General features: G+C 38.3%; 1 protein-coding gene across 1 annotated transcript in view; it reads right to left on the reverse strand.

The window, feature by feature from the left end:
• Positions 1–23,232, reverse strand: part of LOC131069318 (nicotinamide adenine dinucleotide transporter 1, chloroplastic) — a 189,898-nt gene that overhangs the window by 74,224 nt on the left and 92,442 nt on the right. The window contains exon 3 of the mRNA XM_058004682.2: positions 19,884–19,990. Coding sequence (XP_057860665.2) covers positions 19,884–19,990 — 107 coding nt within the window. The remainder of the gene's footprint in view (positions 1–19,883; positions 19,991–23,232) is intronic.

Below are 23,232 nucleotides of genomic sequence, written 5' to 3' on the forward strand. Positions count from 1 at the left end.
ACTTACTATTTTTAGTAAGTTTGGCAACTGCTCAGAATGTGGTAAAAATCACTTTGGAAACACTTACTATTTTTAGGAGTATGCTATTTATAGTAAGTACTATTTTTGGCAAGGATTCTACAGCTCATTTCAGTGGCTATTTCTGGCAGTATTATTTTGGCAAGATCATGTATTCACTCAGATGACTATTTTTAGCAGTTCTCTTGAGAGCTCCAACTCAATTCAGTTTTGGTGATTTCCAGAACTTTAGTCTCCGGCTCAATTTGGCAATAATCAAGTATTTGAGGAGAAGATATTTTTTTAATATATTAATACCTTAGGCAAGAGGTATTAATATTTGATTATTTTATGGATGGACTAACTTAGGAAGGGAGAAAATATTAATTTTATCCTAAGTCTATTTGGGTGAATTATTTCACCTTCTTTTTGGATGCCAAAGTGCAATTTCATGAATATTATTTTATAAGCATTATATTTATCAAAAGTGGTGATAGAGGGTGAATATGAGTTGGCATATTATGCTAAGTGAAATGAAATAAAATGAATGCAAATTAAAGGAGATTTGAATGTGGATGTTTAATCCCATATTGGAGGGAAAAAAAGATCGACTTGGGGAGAGAGTTATAAATATGCACCTTGGCTCTCATTTTTGGACATTCATGAAAATTTGTATAAAGAAGTGTGTTGTGCGTTGCACACACTCCCTGTCGCCGACATGGTCCCCCTCTTTAATTTCCAACCTTCATCCTACTAAGTTCCGAATTTGAATTTTTACCCGCCATTTTGGGATCCAACAAGTAGTAGTGAAGCAATGAGCTTTATAGCCATTAGGAGAAAGGGTGTGTTTGAGTTGAAAGTCGCGTGGCCCGGGGGTCATGTTGCAGAGAGTCTCACAATTTGAATGATCAAAATCAATCCAAGAGAGACTAGTTTTAGCATAACCCCGAAAATCGCCTAATAAGGAGGAACGTCTAAGTTTAAAAACTTTTCAAAAGGGCCTCATGGGCCGAAAACGCTAAAATGAGAAACGGGTTAAAAATGAAGCACTTTTCAAAAGGGCCTCATGGGCCAAATTTCGAAAAAAATGAGAAAGGCGTTATATTTTTTTAGTTTTGGAAAAAGTGCACTTTTACCCCGAAAATCGTCAAAGAAAGTAAAATTGTGAAATCTGAGCACTTTTCAAAAGGCCCATTTTAGGCCGAATTTCGCAAGAAGTGTGTTAAAAATGTAAAAAGCGTTAAACTCAACTTTTTTATAAAAAAGAAAAAGTCGCCTTGTAGCCCGAAATTGCCAATGGGGTAAAATCACGAACTTTTCTAAAAGTCGCCTTTCCTCCGAAAAATTGCAAATCAAAGTGAAGGCGTTATAATTCACGAACTTTTCAAAAACGCCTAGGAAGCCGAAAAGGTTAGGTTTGCATTTCATCCCTTCAGCCCGAAAATGGACAAACCTCGAAATTGAGCAAAGTATAAGTGAAGGCGTAAGAAGTAAAAATTTTCAAAAATCGACTTTCAACCCGAAAACGCTAAGTCAAGTGAAAAGCATAACTTTGCAAAAGGCCTCTCTTGGCCGAATTTTGCAAGTTAGAAAAAGGGGCGTTTCACTTAAAAGTTTGCAAAACTCCATTTTGCCCAGAAAATCGCAAGTCAAGTTAAAGTCGCACAAAACAAAAGAGGTGTAACTTAGAACTTTCCAAACCTCCATTTTGTCCTAAAAAACGCCAAACTAAGTAAAAATGCAAGCAATGTGAAAGGCGTTAGAAATTGACTTCCTAGCCCGAAAGTGGGCAAACATCGATGAAGTTGCAAAATCGCGTTAAGGGCGATTTAGAGTTTGCATTCTAGTCTTTAGGCCCGAAATTGGGCAGGCAAAGTTAAATCGTAAATAAAGGAATTGGGCATAAGCTTCCCCATGTTTGCATCTCCTCCTTTCAGTCCGAAAATCGCCAAACATCATGAAATCGCAAAAGGAGAAGTAGGGAGTTTTCCTAATTTGAAGTTCGCAAAACCCCTCCCTATACAGAAAACGCAAAGTAAGGTAAGGCATTTAGTTTAAAGGACTTTGCCAAGCGCCTCTCCCAGTCGGAAATCACATGGGGAAGAGGTATTAGACCCGTGCAATTTACAAAACCCCTCCGCAGTCAAAAATCGCAAGGAAGGCATTTCCAAAGTTTACAAAAGGGCCTTGCAGGCCGAACTCGCACAAGGCTTTTCTAACCCGAAGTTTTGAGAGATCGCGGGATAAACACCTTGTTCGCCAGGTAAGTTCGTTTTTGTCTCCTTTAAAGTCATTAAATAAATGCAAAATTGGTCACTATGTTCAAGCAGGGTATGGAGAATTAATCAGATGGTGAAAATTTGTAGATCACAATTTTCTTTTTGAAAGGTATCAAGCAAAGCATTAAACATGGTGCAAAGGCAGAGCCTGCCAGGAAAATTAACCTTGAAATGTAAAATTCAGACAGGAAAATTTGAACATTTTTGAAAACTGAACTGCAGCCAAGTGGCAAATTTTAAACAAAGAACTTAATTTCCTGTTCAGATAGCATTTCGCTTCTAGATAAGCAGGCTCTTTTACTAAAGCATGGTACTTTCTTCAAATTTCGGTTTTCCCCTTGATCCTTATGTGCTAACATCATCCTCTATTTTGACTAACATGTTCACTTCCTTCATATCGTCTTGTAATCCGCGTCCGGTTGTGCAAGATAAATGCCTAAATCGGCGGTAGAATCCTCAAAAACACCTGGTGCAACCGGAACATCTCGGGTCTCTAAATCTAACATTCCTCGCAAAAGCGAGAAGATGAAGTACTAGTACCAAAGAGGAGAAGTGAGGGAGTCAAAAGTCCAGAGCATATGGGAGAACATCGGTGATACTGATTTGGGCCACATAGACATTCAGGATTTTAGAAACAGGGTATAATCTCCTAATGCCTATGGCAAGCCTAGGCGGATGATGGAGAGTGGTATCGCTCAGGCAGCAGGTTTCCCTCCATTCGTGCAAAATTATGAGCTAGTAGTTGAGGCCGCTCGACATTACCAGCCAGAGACCAGATTAGTGGTTCTAGAAAATATGGTGCTAGCTGATTTCACACCTGAGGCCATTGGGGAAGCATTTGACATCCCATTTCCTGATAATCCCATTGCTATAACTATAGATGAAGCACAAGTTGCTTACGACATGAACCCTGCTAAATGCAGGACATTGATAAACGAAGAATGGTATAAGGAGAGGAGGCCTCTGAGTATTAGGATCAGTAAAAAGACCCCCAAAAGTGACTTTCATAACGAGCATGGTGATATGGTCACCTTACTCAGCCGGGTTATGGGACTCCCTCAGTCTAACTTTTTTGAAGAGTGGATGTTCTACTTTACGGAGCAGGTCTTTGCTGGGAAATCCAAGTTCGACTGGGCTCAGATCATCAGTGATAATATCCAACTGGTCGAACTTGAGGAAAAGAAGTACTTCACCATGACCTCCTACCTGATTTACATGTTTGCCTGACACCAGCCACTGACAAGATTAATGAAGAAGGGTGAAATCTGGAACGGTCCAAATCAAGTAAAGGTGTATGAATGTTACCCTCAACTGCACTACTATGACATTGCTCAAAGAGAAAAGAAAAACGTTACTTATGTAATTGGTCAATATGAGCATGTCAATGACACCTTTAAAATGCGCCTAGTTAGGTTGATGCAGGGGGGATTGCACATAAGGCTCTCAGAGCAGGCTGCCATTTTGGTACAAAAGTACGACGCATGGTTTATTCAATTCCCTAGGTTCACCTATATCAAAATAGTCGGCTTTGAGGGAGCACCATTCCGACTTCCACGCTATCCGACAGACAAAATAGTCCTTATGGAAGTCGCAAGGCAGGCACATCCAGCAGGCAACTTACTCAGAGAAAAGAAATAGTCCGGATTCACCTTCCCTATGATTTTGGGTGCCCACGATGTGAATTTCAAGAATTCGATGCAAGCTAATGAATCACTTGCTGAATTAGCATCTTATGGCCTACAAGAACATTTCCCAAGGAAGTGTTTCGATCATGACAATTTGGCAAATAGAGCCTATGGCAAGCGCTACAGAGAGAAGGCATCGATTGAGGATTATTGGAGCAACTGTTCCGATGACTATGAGGTCCAACGGCATGAGTATTCGAGGCTAAGTGTGCAGCAAATGCGGCTTTATGAATAATGTCGGGTCCCAGATTAGGTAACAGATTATGGCAATTGCTTGCAAGTCCAAGAATTTGAGGCAGTTAAATACCTCTTGTCGGGCATTGATTGGTCTCATGACTCGATTACTAATTTTGAGGCAGTTATGATGGGCAATCTCGATTCCCAGTCTTCGGAGGATGAGGGAACCTCAAGTGCACCGAAAGAAGAGGTTGAGAAACCCGGAAAGAAGAGGAAGAAAGCCAAAGCTAATAGAGGGACTCGGACACCAAAAAGAACTAGAAGGGAAAAGCTCCCTATCAGAAGGCCGAAAGTCAGTTCGTCATCCAAAGACCCCAGTTCCGAGGATAACGTAGTCGAGCTTGACTATATACCTACTCCGCCCTCCCAGAGTGATGTGGATGCATTTGAGGCTAATAATCACCAGCACAAGGTGAGCCAAATGCAGAAGTCAGGATCGTTGGTTCTGATGAACCTGGAAATCAAGTTGAGGGGGGATAAATTCCGCATGAATTACAATTGAATAGCGTCAACAAGGATGACACCACTGTTGAGGGAGAACGAAAGGGGGATGAGACCCAAGAGCCCGACAAAACTGAAGAACAACCATCACAAGGGGATACTCGACAATTGTTCAGTGAGGTAGGGGAAAACTCAGCCATGAGTAAAGGACTGGATACCGCATTTGTTCCTTCTATGATAGATCAATTGCAGATAGGCAATGAGCCAGCTGAGAACCTCTAAGGAGCAAAATGAGAATATGGCCATAACATCCGAACAGACCATCCCTCAAGACTGTCTAATTGCTCGTGCAAAGCGGAAAGTAGCCATCAAGCCGCCTATCAACTTGGAGGATATCTTCTCTTGCATTGGAGAGATAAAATCCAAAGGTAAGAAAAAGCCTAGGACCTACTCTCAGATCACCAAGGATGAGCAAAGAAACTGTATCATTCACATTGCTACCTCACCTGTCGATAAGCCAGCAGATCAAATTGCATTGGCCGATTATAGCATTGCAACCATCCCGATAGGGCGAGCCACCAAAGAGAAAGCAAAGGGAAGAGTTCAAGGATTCCGTACAAAATATGCTCAGACAACTCGACGAAATGACTGCTGAGAGAAATATGTATCGAGTTCGTGTTGAGCAAGCTGAGGGATATATTGATCACCTGCTAAAACCATTGCAACATGCCCCTGAATCCCATGTTCCCCCATTGGCATTGGCACAAAGGACTACAACAAAATTTGAAGGAGTACGTGATACCGCCAAAGCTGTCAAGGAATGGATTCGAGACATTAAGGAAAAGGGAGAGTGGATCATTGAAGATGTAAAGGAAACGGCCCACCACTGAGAGACCATTCTTGTCAAATTGTTCGAGGTAAAAGAGTGTTTCAGGGTCCACGAGGTGGTTGGTACAATTCTTCCCCTCATGAGGGCTCTTTTCTGGACCCACACGCAGATTCCCACATTGTCATAGCAGGCTGGAAATACATAACCAACAACCCATAAAATCACTAAATTGCTCATATCTCACTCAAATCTCCTTCAATTCACTCCAAATCACTCCCAAACCAACACTAGACAAGCAGCAACTAATAACAATCCAGAATAGAGCTACCTAACACTTCAAAACACCCTGCACGCATCTCAATGCACTCACCAAAACCCACGCCTAGATAGGATATTTCGATTTGCAATATAAAATTGAAAACTCAGAATATAGTGCTAGAAACTTACAAGCTATCGCCAATAGCAAAAAGAAGGTTTGAGCCAGTACCCAGAATGATCAGTTGCTCAAGCAGGGGGTATGATCGAAAACTTGCTTCAACAACATGGAAACCAGCAACTCCAGAAATCACTCCACACTTCGAAAATATTGAAATATGCACTGAAATGTCACATAATACAGCACACCGCTAGGTACTATATCTCAAGTACGAAACTAGAAACACTAGGGAGCCGCACTCGGAAGCTGCAAAGTTCATACGCCAATCCGGTAGCATAACGATGCAATTTTTCAAGATACCCAAAATGAGAGCCCAAGGCTCATATTTATAACTCCAAGCTCCCCCAAATTCAAATGTAAATGGCGCCCAAACTCAACTCAAACTCCCTTCATTTCATTTCAAGTCTCCTCCCAACATGGCGCCCACTTCGCCTCTTCCTAGGTAAAGTTCGAACTTTGCCTTTGGTGACGTTTTTTTGCAATATAAAAATTATAAAACAAGAGATGTTTTATCCTTCCAAATTGCCACCAAATAATACGCCATTTGACTTAGGAAAATAACACATGGATATCAGATGATTATTTTTCCCTAAGTCATCCTCAATACATTTAATCAGTAAATACAAATATTTAAATATTAAACCTTAGACAAGGAAATAATATTTAATTAAATCACTTATGAATCTCATACTGATCATCAACAAAACCAAGATGAAGCGGAGTAAAGAATACCATAGAACTGTTGCAGGATCAGGACCTTGTCCACTACCAAAAATAGAAATGCTCCATACTGCCATTTACTAAAACTAGTAAGTCATGAATTGCTACTCCGAAAAGCATGATCTTCGCACCCAATGACAGAGCATGGAAAGCTCAGTAAGATAGCATCATCCAAACAGCCAACCCCTAACTTACTAAAAATAGTAAGCTTTCGCTTCACCAACATTTGAAACCCTAATTCTTCAAGCCACATAGTCTGCGGGTCTCTGGAATAGGACAATGGACCACTGAAAGCACATCATTGGGAAGGGGACATTACAGGAATTGTGCATAATATGATTTTCTTCCTAAGTCTGCCTAGGCGAATTATTTGGTGATTGAAGGGGGATGCCAAAATGAAAGGAGACTTTATTTTATGTTTGACAAAGTATATTCTATGCCAAAATCATGGTCCCCTTTGTTAAGCGTGATTTTGACTAAGGGGTGGTGCCATGCTTGGGTCTAAGTGGTGGTGCCATGCTTGGGTCCACCAGTTGAAATGAAATGCAAATTGGTGAGGTGAATTTGGAGGAGTTGAATTTGAATTTCAAACTTGAAAATCTATATGTACAGGTGTTTGCCTCCTCATTTGATCATCCAGAAAAATTATAATGTTATGCTGTCGGAATGATTCCAGACTTCTTTGAGGGTGAAAACCTCATAGACTTTTCCATTGCAGTTTCGAGTGTGAGACATCACTCATAGCTGAGGATCGTTTGTGTGGATTGCGTGGTGTTCTTGGGGATTGCGTGTATGGATTTGAGAGAGTTGGTTTGCTGCTGTAATTTTTTCAGTGTTGCTGGTTCCTGTGTGGCTGAAGCAAAGTTTCGATCCTACCTCCTTGCCTGTGCGACCTATCATTTTGGGTATTGGCTCGAACAACGTCTATGCTTTAGGTGATGTGTTTTGTAAGTTTGCAACTTTTAATTTGGAGTCTTTGAATTTATATTGCAAATCGTACTTTTCAGCTTGGGCGTGGGTTTTTGGGAGTGCATTGGGATGTATGCTTGGTGTTTTGAGGTGTTTCGAAGCTCTTTCTCAGTTTGTTCTTAGTCTCTTGGTTCTTAGTGTTATTTTGGGTGAATTTGGGGAAGTATTGAGCAAATTTGAAGAGAGTTGGAAGCAATTTTAGTGTGTTTTGTGTTGCTGGTTATGCATTTCCAGCCTGTTGTCATTTATATCAGATCTTAGGAAATTGGTGTTTGAGTTGGTTTGGTGTTAATATCTTCTGCGATCAGCATTATTCTCCTATTCTATCTTTCCTATATTTTGTAAGGTTGAATAGTAGTACTATCAACCAATTCTGGACTGTAAGCACACCCGCTGAACAAGTGGAAGAGGCAGGCTTGCCGCCTATTTTCTGGTATTTGTAACTCAGTCCTCCCACTGAATAAGTGGTCGAGTGATAAGTTTTATGTATTGTCCTCCTGATGAAATATGCGGTAGAGTGATAGCTTTATGTAATGTCCTCCCACTGAAATACGTGGTAGAGTGATTGAGTTTAAGTTTCTTGTTGTTTTCCTTGGCCAATTTACCGCCAAGAAGTTGAGTATCTATGCTGTTGAATAAGCAAAAAAGGTTGGCTTGCCGCCCGTGCATTGTAATTTCAGTTTGGTTTATGGTGCTAACGATCCCCGGAACACCGTATGCTCTCACCCTCCCAGATTGGGCTCTCGGTGAACAAAAGGTGGAAGGGTTCCCTTTCAATTGTTTGGACTATTTCTCTAACCTTAACGAGTTATTGTGTTTGCTCTGTAATTCTTATTGAAAAATCAAAAAAAAAAAAAAAAGGGGGAATATTACATTCCCAAGGACAGGACCTATATCAACAAAGTCGCTTACTAACCTTTGCAAGGTAATCTTATCAATTTGCTTTATGTCCTTTGGAAGGACAAGACCCAAAGCATAATTCGCTCACTGTCCTTTGGAAGGATAAGGTCAAGATAAGTAAAATTAGCTCATCGTACTTTCCAAGGACAATGCCAAGATATGAGAATTTCACTCAATGGCCTTTCTAAGGACAAGACTTATATGACAAGACTTGGCAGTTCACCTTAGGGTCTTTACAAGGTCATGACTTGAAACTCACTACTTCCTTTTACCTCATTGATTTGAGTCTTAAGTTCTCCAATTTCTTCACATGAAAGCATCATCAATTCGCCCCCCTAAGAACGCCTATAGAGGAAATTCGCTCTGTGACCTTCGGAAGGACGGGACCTTAAAACAAAATCTCGCTCTAGGACCATCAAGGTACGGGTTAATACATTTAAGCAAATTTTAGTCCAATGACAGTTTTGATGAAAGTTTTGTTCTCAAATTGGGGCAATGTAGGCAACCTCATGACTAACTCTTGACTTGACTCTTTCACCTAACTTTGCTTGACTCGCTCAATCTTTAAATCATGATGCTTGAGAATCTATTCTACTCCACTCACTAGAAAAGAGCATAGAGAGAGAGAGAGAGAAACTACTCCTAGAGAGGGCAAAACCTAAAAAGGGGGGTCCCCATCTTGATGGGACGATGTGTGATGTGGTCACAATAGTTGAGAATCTAATCTACTCCACTCACTAGAAAAGAGCATAGAGAGAGAGACTACTCCTAGAGAGGGCAAAACCTAAAAAAGGGGGTCCCCATCTTGATGGGGCGATGTGGTCACAACAGGTCCCCGTTTGCAATGGGGTGATGTGTGAAAAGGTCACAACAGGTCGTTATTTTGGGGAAAAATTGTATTTCCATATTAGTAATTGAATCTGGAATTTTCAGTTATGTTATTTTTTAATATTAGTCATTTTCTGAATTGAAAAAGTGTTGCATTATTATCTCTTTATCTGTACTATTATTGTCATTGATTATATTGCAAAAACAAGTCAAAAATACAATCAAAAACAAAAAAACAAAACACAAACAAGGCTGCATATCATAGGTGACATTCTTGTCTACAAGAAGACTTGGGAATATCACTCAAGGTATTCAAATTATGTATTTAGCATTCTTGAACAATAGTCCTTCTCAGAGGCATCCAAGTGTATTTTTGAGCTGACAAAGATTTTGTACTTGTGGCATACCATCAATGCTCAAGGTGTCCAAGTGGATTAACAAAAAAATAAAAGCAATGATTGACCACCTCCAAAGACCGTGACACAATTCAGAGAATTTTTGGCCTCTACAGTTACTATAGGAGGCCTCTTAAATGGTCCTCATAGCTAGTAGTGCTATTGATATATTTAACAAAAAGGGAGTCTTCTCTTAAACAAATTTGGCATAGTGAGCTTGTGACAAGCTGAAAGAGGTAATGAGTTAATACCCTATGTTAGCTATTTGAGATTTCTCACTTCCTTTGTATTAGAGTGTGATGCTTCGAGAGAAGGGATTGGGGCAATATTGATGTAGAATGGGCACCCCATAGTATTTGAGATTTGGAATCTCAAAGAGACAAAGAAAGAATTCTCAATCTATGATAAAGAGATGTTGGCCATTATGCATGCTTTGGCCAAATTCAAGTAGTATTTAGTTGGTAGCAGATTGTTGTTAACAACTTTAAAATTGTTCCTCAATCAGAGAGATTTGAATGACAAACAACAAAAATGGGTAAGCTTCAGGCTTATAATTTTGATATAGAGCATGTTAAGAGTAAGAACAATGTTGTAGAAAATGCCCTATGTAGAAAAAAATTATGCACTATGTATGATATCTTTGTTGATTGCAAGGTGACTATAATAGAAGAGTATGCAAATAACACATTTGCTATAGATGTCCTTTAGGGAAAATTACAAGATGAAAAATATAAGGTAGAAAATAATCTCATCCTTTACAAGTATATCTCATTGCAAAGTCAAAGGTGCTTGAAAGAAATTCACAATACACCCTTGATAGGACACCCAAGTTACTTCAAGACTTACAAGTAAATCAAGGAGTGATTTTCTTGAAAAGAACTTGAGGGAGATGTCATGGAGTGCATCAAAGAGTGTGTTACCTTCTAGCAAAACAAAACATAGCAGGTATTTCCAGCAATTCTATTATAGCCCTTATTGATACCCAGTCAAAGATGAAATGGGAGAGTATCTCTTGGACTTCATCACTGACCTTCCAAGAGTTGGGGTAAGGATTACATATTTGTTGTAGCAGATAGACTCACTAAAATGCTCATTTCTTTGCAATATTTTTTAGTACAAGTTACCGCTAGTGGCTAAATTGTTTTTTAGAGAAATATTTGGGCTTCATGGTTTGCATAAGAAAATAGTGAGATACACAAATAGTAGATTCGTTATTTTATTTTGGTAGTATCTTTTGTATTCCACACAAAACAATTTGACACCCAATACTAGTTATCACCCACAACCAAATGGGCAAATAGAGATTGTGAGTAATTGTGAATAAGTAGATGGAGAGGCAGTTGAGGAACTATGTAGTGGGGCAGCAAATAGCATGGATCGAATGGCTCTATTTGGGGAAGCATTGCTACAATACTTCACAGATCATATGTCCATTGGTATGACTCCATTCAAGGCTTTTAGATGATCATGACACTTTTAACTTTTGCTGATGTGGTCATCACAAGAGGTAAAGTGCCAGGAGCTAGACACCTGGTCAAGCAATACTGAGAAAGTTCAAAGTTGCTCAAGGAAAATCTCCAACAAGTACAAAATCAATAGAAGATGCATGTAGGTCAACATCACACTAAGAAGACTTTGGAGACATGGTTTTCTTGAGGTTACAATTCATAATAAATAGTCTTCTTTCAAGAGAAGTGGAATTGAGAAACTCAAGCTTTGTTTCTAGAAACCCTACAAGATTAGGTAAAGAATTAGGGAGCTCTCTTATGAGCTTGCGTTGTCAAAACACAATAGAGTTCATAATGCATTTCATGTTTTTTGCCTTCACAACAAAGTTGCCTCCTCATGGTGATGATGGTAAGTTGATCTTGGTTCATTCATTCTAGGGAGAAAAGATTGAGAAATAGGAGCATCACAAAATTTCTGTTGTGTGGAAATTTTTTCCCAACCAAAGATGTTTTTTTTTTATCGGTAAATATTTTTTCTTTATATTAATGCGGAAATTTAAATATACAAAATTGCAGTCTTCCACGATGCATAAACGCAGTAAACATCAACCCCATATCACCCACAATCATATCTTATGAACTACCCAACCCTACAGTTTATGACATCTAAAAGAAAAAAACCAGATCCTTGTTGGTTCTACAAACCCAAATGTTCCAGAAATAATTAAAGTTTTAGAGCAATAACTGTATATGGTGAAAATGGATAACAATAATAACAATATTGAAAGGCTAAATGAATCCAACCACAAAACCCTAGCCTAACAATCAACAAAGATCCACCATAACATATGAAGATTACCTAAGACAATGCAAATAACTCAAAATCACAAAGATTATACCATCACATGTCCAATAGGGTTTTGATCTCCATTCTTCCTATCTCCATTGATCTTGCTTGATATATTTGCTCTCAGATTTTTGTATGCACAAGAGCTCAACAAAGAACGGAATGTGGTTGCAAGTAGGATCGTAGTGTAGCCAAGTCTTCAAGATTAGTCATTAGTCATTAGGGTTTGACAATGAAGAAAGCATCTTCTTAAATAGAAGACACAATAAGAAATGGAGGGATAAGATTGAGAGGTGTAAAAAGAGAGGTCGGCTAGGATTAGAGGGTAGGTAAAAGAAATACCAAAATAATGAAAGAGGTAGGTAGTGTAGGAATTAAGAGATGAATGACATGTGTCATGTGTAGAAAAAGATAATGAATTAATTAAATAAATAAAGATTTATTTAATTAATAGAAGAAGTAGGACAATTAAATAAATAAAATATTTATTTAATTTAGGAAAGGGATAATTTAAATAAATAAATGTATTTATTTAAATGAGAAATAAGGCTAGAAGAGGATAAATGAATTAATTAAATAAATAAAGATTTATTTAATTAATAGAAGAATTAGGCTTATATAATTAAATAAATGAAATATTTATTTAATTAGACATGACAATTTTGGGTGTCTACAATAACTAACAGCTGAAAACATGTAAGAACATATGAAAAACACTGGCCAACAGACCACTCACTCACTATCACCCTAGGTCGCCTTCTCCCCTCCCTCCTCAGTGGTCGGCGCTTTCCCCTTTTCCGCTTCACCTGTCATCCTTGGGATGCAGCCAGACATCCGAAGTCAAGGTCGCCCTCCAAACTCGCCAGTAGCTAAATGGCTCGTCCTCCTTCAAACCTGTCTCTCAGGTCCCTGCCAACTTCCATCCTTGCCACCACATGCAGAGCATTTAGGACTTCGTCCGCTCTGGTTAATTTCACATAGAGCTTCATCGCTTCCCATCCCACACGGGCACATTCTCGGCATTGGTTTTTGATTTCATCCTCCGGTCCATGAACAAAGGGAATCAACTCCTCGTGGTCATCCCCTTCCTTAATACGGATGCCAACTCGAGGTACCACCCATTCCAAGATTGAATCAAGGTTTATCAAAAACTCCCCATTGATCAGTTTGGTCAGTGTGATTATTATCTTCTCCACCTCCGGCTTGAATTCACAGGCCCACACCAGAAGCAAGGAGTACACCTCCATGTTCGTCCGATATCGGTGGCGGACGTAAACCACCTCCTCAGCAAGCATGAGACAAGCCGCCGCCCACAACTTCTCCGCTTTAAACCGGAAGAGTCCCTGCATCCGCTTTTCCGATACCTTGCCCAGAAAAGGCACCAGCTTCTTGTTCGTTCGCAGAGTAAAATTAGCTTCCATAGTGTTGACGTGTCTGAAATCACATTACTACGGTTCCATCCGGCCAACGCAGAATAGAATACTAAGAATCCTATCCTCTTGAAATAAGGAAATCCCTAGTGTTTTTTCAATTTGATCAAGGGGGACGACCTCAAGGTTTCGATTGTCAGGTCTTGACTGCAGGATTACTCAGTGGTTGATGTGATTTGCTCGGAGCACAAGGGGACTTACAATTTTGCAACAAGGTGGTCTGCTGCGATGAACGAATTGCGTAATAAAATTAAAAGGGAAGGGATAGGAGATCTAAAATTAATAAGGCTGGTGTGCGGGTAGACGGATTCAACATAACTAATCCCTGCTTGGCCAGAATAGCTCACAACCTTGCGGGAATGGTGCAATCTTCAAAGGGACTTGGAAGATTTTCAGACTGCAAACGCACGGCTAAGCACCCAATTCTGGCGCAGCCTAGACACACACCTGCAATTGAACTAAGCACAATTAAAGGCTTAGGTTAACCATACAAAAGGATACACAATCAGTATATCCTCAATGGTATGCGCCTAAATCTATCAAATACCTGCACACCCAAAACAAAAGATCTATCTAAAGTGCTGAAAGAAACCATGCAAACAGGATGAAAACAAGACAATAAACACCAAATCAATGTCTATATATTGATTTCAGTTGCCTATTACAACAATTTTTGCAGCATCTCTATGCTACTGCTAAGATCTAACCTATTCTAACTTCTAAAATCTAACCCTCTAACTCTAACTATCTAACTCCTTACAAAAGAAAGGCCCCTGCCTTTTATAGAATTTACAATATTGAATCAAAAGCTAGGATGGACTGCATCCAAGGGTCCTGATCTGCCTTCCAGAAACCTGGAAGCCTTAACCCATGCCCATTAAACTCTTAGTCATCTATCCAACCACTATCCTTGGCTGCCTACAACTGTTTGGCATTAATTTGGTCCTCATGGTGGTTGGGAATAGCTGTCCACAAAAATATCTTGCGCGGGACCCATAGGCAGTTTAATAAAGCAATTTCAGTTTACAGAAACTGAACTTCTAGAATTAAATCCAACTGTGTGCTTTTCCTTAGAACGCATGATTGACTTGTCACATTCGATTTGTTCTTTGGTCTTTGGTCTTGGTGGTGGACTTCATCTTTGTTCAATGGCACGGTTCCCAATGTTTTATCGCTTTGATCCTGCACTGCATCTTTTCTCCTCCAACTTCAGTGCCTGGCCTTGATTGCGATCCTTCTTTGATTTGTGTTTCAAGTTACCTGCGAACAATCAACCTTACTTTAATAAATCAATTTGAAAAATTAAATAATTTAATTTAACAAATATTAAATTTTAACGTCGTCTGGCTCGAGAAGCTCTTTGTGAGATGTATCTTGAAACCCGATCTTTTGTCTTAATGATGTTTGGGTGATTTGAATCCACTAAAGCATCTTGGCTTACTGGCGAAATAGTGATTTTGCCCCATTGTTTAATTTCGGCCTACAAGTTGGTTTTGAAAATATCTAAGTTTAACGCCCCTTTCTTCATTGGCATTTTCGAGCTAAAAGCCATTTTTGCAAACTTGGTTTTAACGATTTTACCTCTATTCGCCAAATTTCGGCTCATAAGGCGATTTTGCAAACTTTTGTATTTTCTAACATTTCGCCTTCGTTTGGCAAATTTCGGCCTTCATGGAGCTTTTGCAAACTTTAAAAAAAAGAACGCCCCTTATTTCGCGATTTTCAATTTTTGGCTCTTGGAGTCGTTTTGCAAATTTCTATAAAAATAACACCTTTCCCTCTATTTTGCGATTTTTAAGCTAGGAGGGCTTCTCAGGCAAAAAGCATATTTTTCACGATTTATGACATTTTCGGGTTAAAGGGGATTTTGAAATGTTTTTAAAGTTAAACGCTCTCCCTATTTTTGTGATTTCGGCTTGTGAATGCCTTTTGCAAATAAATTATAAAAACGCCTCTTCCACGCGATTTCGCGTTTTTGGCATAAGGAGGGTTTTTGCAAATAAAAAAAAATGCCTTACTTGACCCGTGATTTTCAGGCCTAAGGGGTTTTTTCCGAAGTTCACAAGTTAAAAGTTTATATGACGCGATTTTCGACCTGAGTGACCATTTTGCAAACGTAAAATGACGCCTTCAACCAAACTCGCGATTTCCTTATTTCATTTTCGGCTGGGAAGCTGAGTTTGCAAGTTTACGCCTTTCTCTCCTATACCATTTTTGGCTGCGAGGGCATTTTTGAAAAGTTTAAAATGTCCTACCTTCTCCCTCCACGACTTCGGGCTTAAGGGGCCCTTTGCAATGTTTGGTTTGTTTGACGTCTTATATTTCGGCACATTAGGTAAAATTCACATTTCGGGGTTGGAGTTTGCAATTTGGCCCCAAAGGCCGATTTTGGCCTTAACGGCATTTGACTTGGGCTTTCTACCGCGAAAATCTCAAAGACGGGGGTCCCCACTTGTAGAGAATGGGGGTAAGGTGTGCAATACGCACAACACATAGTCACTTGCAATTTTGAAACAGCAACGCCTGCAATGCAATGTCATACAATGCTACAAAGATACAATTAATTCTACTTGAAACAAACCCTGGCACGCAGCTCAACGGGTAATAAATTCTTCCTCCGTCATATAGGGTGGATAATGAGTGCCAAAGATAAGGCATTAATGCCATGAGATCATACGCATGATTTACTGTCATCCTCCACCCGCTCCAATCATGCGACCTGCCACAGATAACTACCTTCTTCAAAGAGAAGGCACCAGCTTGGCTTATGTACTTGCCAAATTTTTCTCTCGCTTTCATGTTGAAGACTGGACATTTCTAAAAGGCTGTAATTAATACCATTTCCACACACAACCATCTCCTTTCCACCATTTGGCCACACAACTATCCAATTCGCTTCCAATGTTAGATAGCAAATCTGCCACTACATTTGCTCCCCTCCTTATATGCGAGACACGAAACTCCACAAATGCTTTGAGCTTCTCTCGGATCATAGCCACCCATCGATTTAACTTCCAGCATGGCGTGTTGCCTTTAGCTATTGCATTAATAACTATCTAAGAGTCCCCTTCTAAATGCAGCCGTTGGACTTTCATATTTAAGGCTAGTTTTGCTGCTAGAAAGGCCGCCTGGACCTCTGCTTCATTATTAGTGCCATCCTGCAATCGTTGTGCTCCTTTGAATAGGATAAATCCGTTATCATCCCCCACCACCACCCCAGCACCTGAGATTCCCAGATTTCCTTTTGATGCACCATCGAAATTAATCTTTATCCACTGTTTGCTAGGTGGTTCCCATTTAACCTTCTCTAAAGAAAGAGCTGGATCAACCCTTGAAGACCCATTAACAGGTTCCAACTAAAGATGTTACATGGATTATCATGTCCCCTTTTTAGAATTAAAATAATTGGGAGACCCATAGTATATTTCTTTGTTCCCACAAGCTAAGGGATAAAGTTAGAGATTTAGTTTTATAATAATATTTTAAATTAGTTATACTAACTTTATTTAAAACATTGTAAAAGGACAACTCAAATATTATTATTATAAACACAGCCATCTAAATTTGACATAATAAGACCTTATATAATATTTTGTTAAAGTGTTTTAAGTGAACACTTTTGAAGAGGAATTTTTGGAGGCAAAAGAGAATTCAAATTAAAAGGGGCTAAAATGAAGTTTATAAACATAAAGAGACATGCTCAAAGGAAAGCATCCATTGTTTATTGAAATCAAAATTTTCTCAAAGCTTGAGCACTTACGTTCATTTTCGCACTTGTGGGCAACAAACCCTTCAAGTGCTAAAATTTAGAGGACAAAATCCTCTTGGTTTCCAGGAAAGAGCAGAGGATGAAAACCCTTTGTTCTTTGAGGCAATCTAACCTAAGAATCACAATTGGGCAAAGAAGATTGCATTTTATTTTCAGTTTCTATTTTGCTATAGTACTACCGCTGTAGTATTACCACTATATTACTACCGAAGAAGTAACTTTTCATTGCGACTACTTATAACAGCAGTTTATATTAGCAATTTTTATATTTATAACAGCAGTTGGTATCAGCAATTATTATTTTTATAACAGTAATTTATATCAGTGATTATTGTTGGTAATTGCTAATCTATTATGCCCTAGAAACTTTTTGTTAGTTGCTTATCTACGTTATTTTAAATTTACAGATGCATAAGGGTTGGCTATATGCAGCTATTTAAATCAGTTTATAGTTAATATCTGTCTATCATTTTGTGAGTTGTCTGTTGCAACTTCTAATAGTAATACCAATTGTTGTGCAAGAAGTTCGACCATTAATATTAGTATTCACATGTTGTTTGTTAGTATTGCATTAGGGTTGGCTATATGCAGCTATTTAAATCAGTTTTTAGTTAATATCTGTCGTGTTGTCTGTTGCAACTTCTAATAGTAATACCAATTGTTGTGCAAGAAGTTCGAGCATTAATATTAGTATTCACATCATGTTTGTTAGTATTGCATTATTGCCTTGGTATTGCTTAAAAAGGAAAACAAAAAAATTATAGAGTCCATAAAAGTATTAAAAGGGGACATTATCGAGTTACTTGGCTTCCTTCCAGGATTTGCTGGGCTAGACTCGTAAGCGCTAAACATTCCTTGTGAGAATTCTCAATCCTTGTATTCACCTTTTCCTTGTGTACATGCCCATGGTGATGGTATTGATTCTTTTGGTCAAAACCTTAAAACAAACATCTATCGACATTAGTCTCTTTCCATGATCTCCTACTTTGATCTTCATCAATCCCATAATAAGAATATTTATAATTGTACTACATTTTATAGTCTAGACTTTAATAGCTTAAGGTTTTTACCCCATCTTGTTTTATTTACTTTTGTTTTGCACTTCCAGTTTAAGAAAATATTTATACCTAATGTCTTTACACCCTGATAATTCTCTTTTAGAATAGGTCGTACGCTAAGTCCCCTTTGCCTATTTTGGTCATTCCTAAACATTACTAATATAATTTATTTTCCTAAAAGTTTTATTATAAAGCTTGGAACCAAAAAAAGCTTAAGTTACTTTACTAGTTCAATCTCCTCCTAGATGGTCCACAAACAGCTCAATACTAGCATTACTTGTGGCTTGAGACACAAATCAAACAATAGCAAATTTACAAGTACCATAATGTTTGCCTTTGTTTTTAACTATATTAGTTCTTTATACAAGTCATCTGAAAAAATCAATAGTAAAAAATTATTATTAGGTTGGTGCTTTTCCCAAAAAGTAATCATCAACTAGAAGTTAACATTTTGACTTGAGATGTGACTTAAAGAGGGCCCTACCAGGTAGGGTCAGATTTTTTTTCAACAATAGTTCTCTAAATAAGAAATCCATAGCTATAAGTATCTCAATATCATACCTTTTTAATCCTTTTTGTTTATTTTTCTCAGATTATGGTATAAAAAGAATTAACAAGTGTTACCCAGAAACGCATTTCCACCCTAAAGGTACACGTTTTGGAAACGGAAACGGTTTTGGGTACAGGGGGATGGCTGGAAGCATTTCCAAGCCGTCCCTGATCAAGCAAAGATTTTGGAAATCCAGAAACGGTCAACTATGTAGTCGGAGATCGTTGACTGTCCCGACAATGGATGGTCATTTTGGGCAGCAGGAGGGATTAAAAAAAAAGATCTTTTTATAAAATCTATTTTTAATATTAAAAAGGTAAACCTAAATATTTTTAAAAAAAAGAATAAAGGCCTTTGCTTATTTAAATATTTTGATATATGATATGATATTTAAATATTTTGATATATGATATGATACTTGATAGTGATACTTCTCGTTGTTTCAATGAATTATATCTATGAATGTATGAAACTGAAATTTGAACTCTCATTTGATTCATTTGATCATGATGCTATCCTATGTTCTTATTCTATGATGATTCAATTTGATTCATTTAATGCTATGTTCTTAGTTCTATGATAATTCAATGAATGAACATTGATTCAATGATTTTGGAATCTAGATTCTGATTTATAAATGTTATTATGTTGCTATGATGAATGTTATTGTGTTACAATGTTATATAAATATATACTTCATTAACATATTTAAAATTTCAGATTACACACACGCACACACACATCCGTCCCCTAATCCAGGAAAAAAAAAACCGTTTCCCCGTCCCCTGTCCCGGAAACTTGGGGTAAAATAGCAAATAACAGCAATTTTGGTGACTAAAGTTTAAACAGGTCCAAGCAAGTATTCCCTGTATAAGTATTCTATTTATTTGTCCATAAGTTCAGAAACAAAGCTTTCTGTGAAACTGTGAGTGAGATTTAACATTTAATTTAATTTTCATCACTTACTATACACTAACACAAATCAACACATAATAATGTTAACATGATATTTTTCAGGAGAACGATAATAAAAGACAGGAAAATATACAAGCCCAAAAAACTCACCGCCCAATTTGGGAGCAATGCAAGCACCGTCGGTGAAAGCCCGCGGTACATACCTCTGAAACCTTCATTATGGATTATTTCTTTCAGGCTAGTAACAATAAGGCTACCTGCTTTTATACATAAGAAAAAAATAGAACGTTAGTGCTTTAAATATAAGTCAGAAACCATTAGTATAGGTAAAGCAAATACCAAATTCGAGTACTTTAGGTTTCAATGGTATGGTGTGTTTGAGCTATAATGAATTCTGTGTTATCTCAGAGTGTGTACACATATTATAAGTCTAAATCAATTGAAGAGATTCAGTAGTATGGTGTGTTTGAGCTAATTCTGTGTTATCTCAGAGTGTGTACGCATATTATAAGTCAAGTCTAAATCAAGTGAAGAGATTCCTCCTATAAGTCCAGAAAATATGATTCATGTATCAAACTTGTTGGCAGAGATGGCAAATAATAGCGATGGATCATTTTCAGAGATCACAAATGTTTAACAGTTGCATGGTGGTATTTTGAAATATGAATGCAAAACATCCATTTGAAAATCATGTGGTAGAGTTCATACATGGAGACAATTGGTCAATTTTTTAACATAATACAGGCCAAAGACTGCAAACAGAATTGTGGCGTGAAGAAACAAATCAGTATACTGTGGTATTTTAAACAGCATTGTTACGTGGAATACTTTGTGTCTGTAGGCATTGAGAGACAGACATATGAAATCCGAGTAGCATTTATACATTCATGTTGCATGGAAGGGCATCAATAACTGCAAGATTGCAATATTATGAAACCACACAACCTAAATTGCTAGACAAGCCCAGAAAAAATCAATTAACATAAAATGCACATCAAAACATTTAATAGTTATTAAACAAAGAAGCATGAGGAATCAATGGAGTGACCATGTAAAGTATAGACAATTTTCTAGTGCTTTTAAAATTTCTGCCCATCCTGTGCCATAGAAATATAGAAAGCAATATATCTCCAATTGCCCAGCCTGAGCTATAAAATTCTAGAAAGAAATATATTTAGTATTTCCAATTTCCCATCCTTAACAAATACCATGTTTACATATCATATTAAATGAACAGTAGGCGTGGGTTTGTTGATGAATGGAATAAAGGAATTCTCCATTTGACTTGTATTTGGCAAAAATATCTCCTTTGCCCTGCTTGGTATGTAGAATAACACAAAATCCAATGGTATAATTATGATGCCATTCACAGGGATGCTGACATTGGACACAGATTGAAGTTAACAATTAGCCTATGTCTGTGATGTTTAAGCAAGCTAACTATCAACTTTTTTCAATGTAAGCTTTGCAGTTGTGCATTCTTACAATGAGAAAACCAAAATTCTCTCTTGGGCTACAAAACAATATAAAAAAACAATCCAAGCATTGGATGATCCCAGCATTTTAATCATTCAACAGAGTTCCCGCTTGTGAAACCTGTTGTGATGTATTCACACATCGCCCCATTGTAAATGGAGACCCCTGTTTTTTTTTGCTTTTTAGGTTGGTTTTCTTAGTTTAGCCTTTTAGGTCTTGGTTATTGATCTTTGCATTGGAGAATTTCTGGAGAGCTCTTTGGGAGAAGATGGTCTCTTTGGGCTAAAGTGAGTAAAATGAGTAGCATAGGACGGGTGAATTTGGATTTCCTTTTTTGAAAGCCTCCTCTTAGTTAGGCCTGGGACTCGTTTCTAGGGTTGAGTCTTGATTGGGTTTGAGGAAGATCAACTTGAATTCACTTTTGAGAGCGAATTGAGACACACTTAGACTTGGAAATTTGGAGAGAAAGTCAAGAATTTGAGCTAGAACCTCAAATTCGCTCCTGACCCTTCCAAAGGGATAGGATCGAATTTCTTTAGACTCTTCTCTTGCTCCCCAGTTTGGATCATGAACCTTCTTCCCATGGTTTGAGTGAGAATGCTAAGGCCTTGTGAATGAGCTGAAACAAGTTTGGATCATGAACCTTCTTCCCATGGTTTGAGTGAGAATGCTAAGGCCTTGTGAATGAGTTGAAACAAGTTTGGATCATGAACCTTCTTCCCATGGTTTGAGTGAGAATGCTAAGGCCTTGTGCATGAGTTGAAACAAGTTTGAATATTAGAACATGAAGCTTGAACCTAAAGACTTAAGGTATATTCGAGAATTTGAGCCCTAGAGCTAAAGTCGCTCCTGACCCTCTCAAAGGGTCCAGAGCGAATTTCCTTAGATCTCCTCCCTTGGTCTTAGCTTAGACCATTACCCTTGCTTCTCAGTCCTAATCGAAGGAGGATTGATGTGTACATGCCTTGAGGATGAATTGGAAACAAGATTGGATGATGAGAATGTTAGGAATTTGACCAAGATGGCCAAATTCGCTCCTAACCCTTCCAAAGGGACAGGAGCGAATTTCCTTAAATCTTCCTTTTTGCTCCTTGTTTGGGCCAAAAACTTTGTTCCTATGGCGTGATTGAGAGAGGATTTATGTATACATGCCTTTGAAGAGAATTGCAACAAAGTAAAGTGATGAAAATGTTAGGAATTTGAACATAAATTCCAAATTCGCTCCTGACCCTTCCAAAGGGTCCAAAGCGAATTTCATTAGAAGGTCATGTACCTCTCTAAGGTACACAAGCGAATTTGTAAAACTTGATGTTTGACCTTATCTTTTGCGCAAGAAAACCCCTTAGAGTGATTTCCTAGCATGAGCTAAAGCCAGGGCAATGTGGATAAAGGTGAAAGAATGAGTATTTGAGTCACATCCAAGCCTAATGCCTCAATTTTGCTCCTAACCCTTCCAAGGGTGCAGGAGCGAAATCCTTAAGGGGACCTCCCATCTCACCTAAGACATTGAATCGATCTCATTTTGAGCCAAATAGAGGACAAATTGACTTGGTTCTGGTGGGAAAAGGATTCAAAAGTCAAGCCTACGATGAAGCTAAGTGAAAAGGAGTGTGAATTGAGCTTAAAGGAGCAAATTCGCTCCTGACACTCTCAAAGGGTCCAGAGAGAAATTCTTAGAGGGTCGTGTACCTTCCAAAGGTACCAAGGCAAAATTCTTGAAAAAGCTAATTCTTCACCCCAAATAATTGAATGAATCCTGCTTTGAGTAGATTTGAAGGCAAATTAACATGGTCTTGATGTGAGAAGGATTCAAAGGTCAAGTCTAAGACAAAATCATGAGAAATGTGAGGTAAATTGAGCAAAATGCCAAATTCGCTCCTCACCCTCTCAAAGGGTCCAGAGCGAATTTTCTTTGAGGTCATGTACCTTCCAAAGGTACCCAAGCAAAACCTCTTCTAGGTCTTCCTGGGGATCAAAATAATGATATCTTCATATGAAAGAATTGGAATCTAAGGCTAAAATG

This window comes from Cryptomeria japonica, chromosome 2 (genome assembly GCF_030272615.1).
Source record: "Cryptomeria japonica chromosome 2, Sugi_1.0, whole genome shotgun sequence".
In the NCBI taxonomy this organism is placed as follows: Eukaryota; Viridiplantae; Streptophyta; class Pinopsida; order Cupressales; family Cupressaceae; genus Cryptomeria; species Cryptomeria japonica.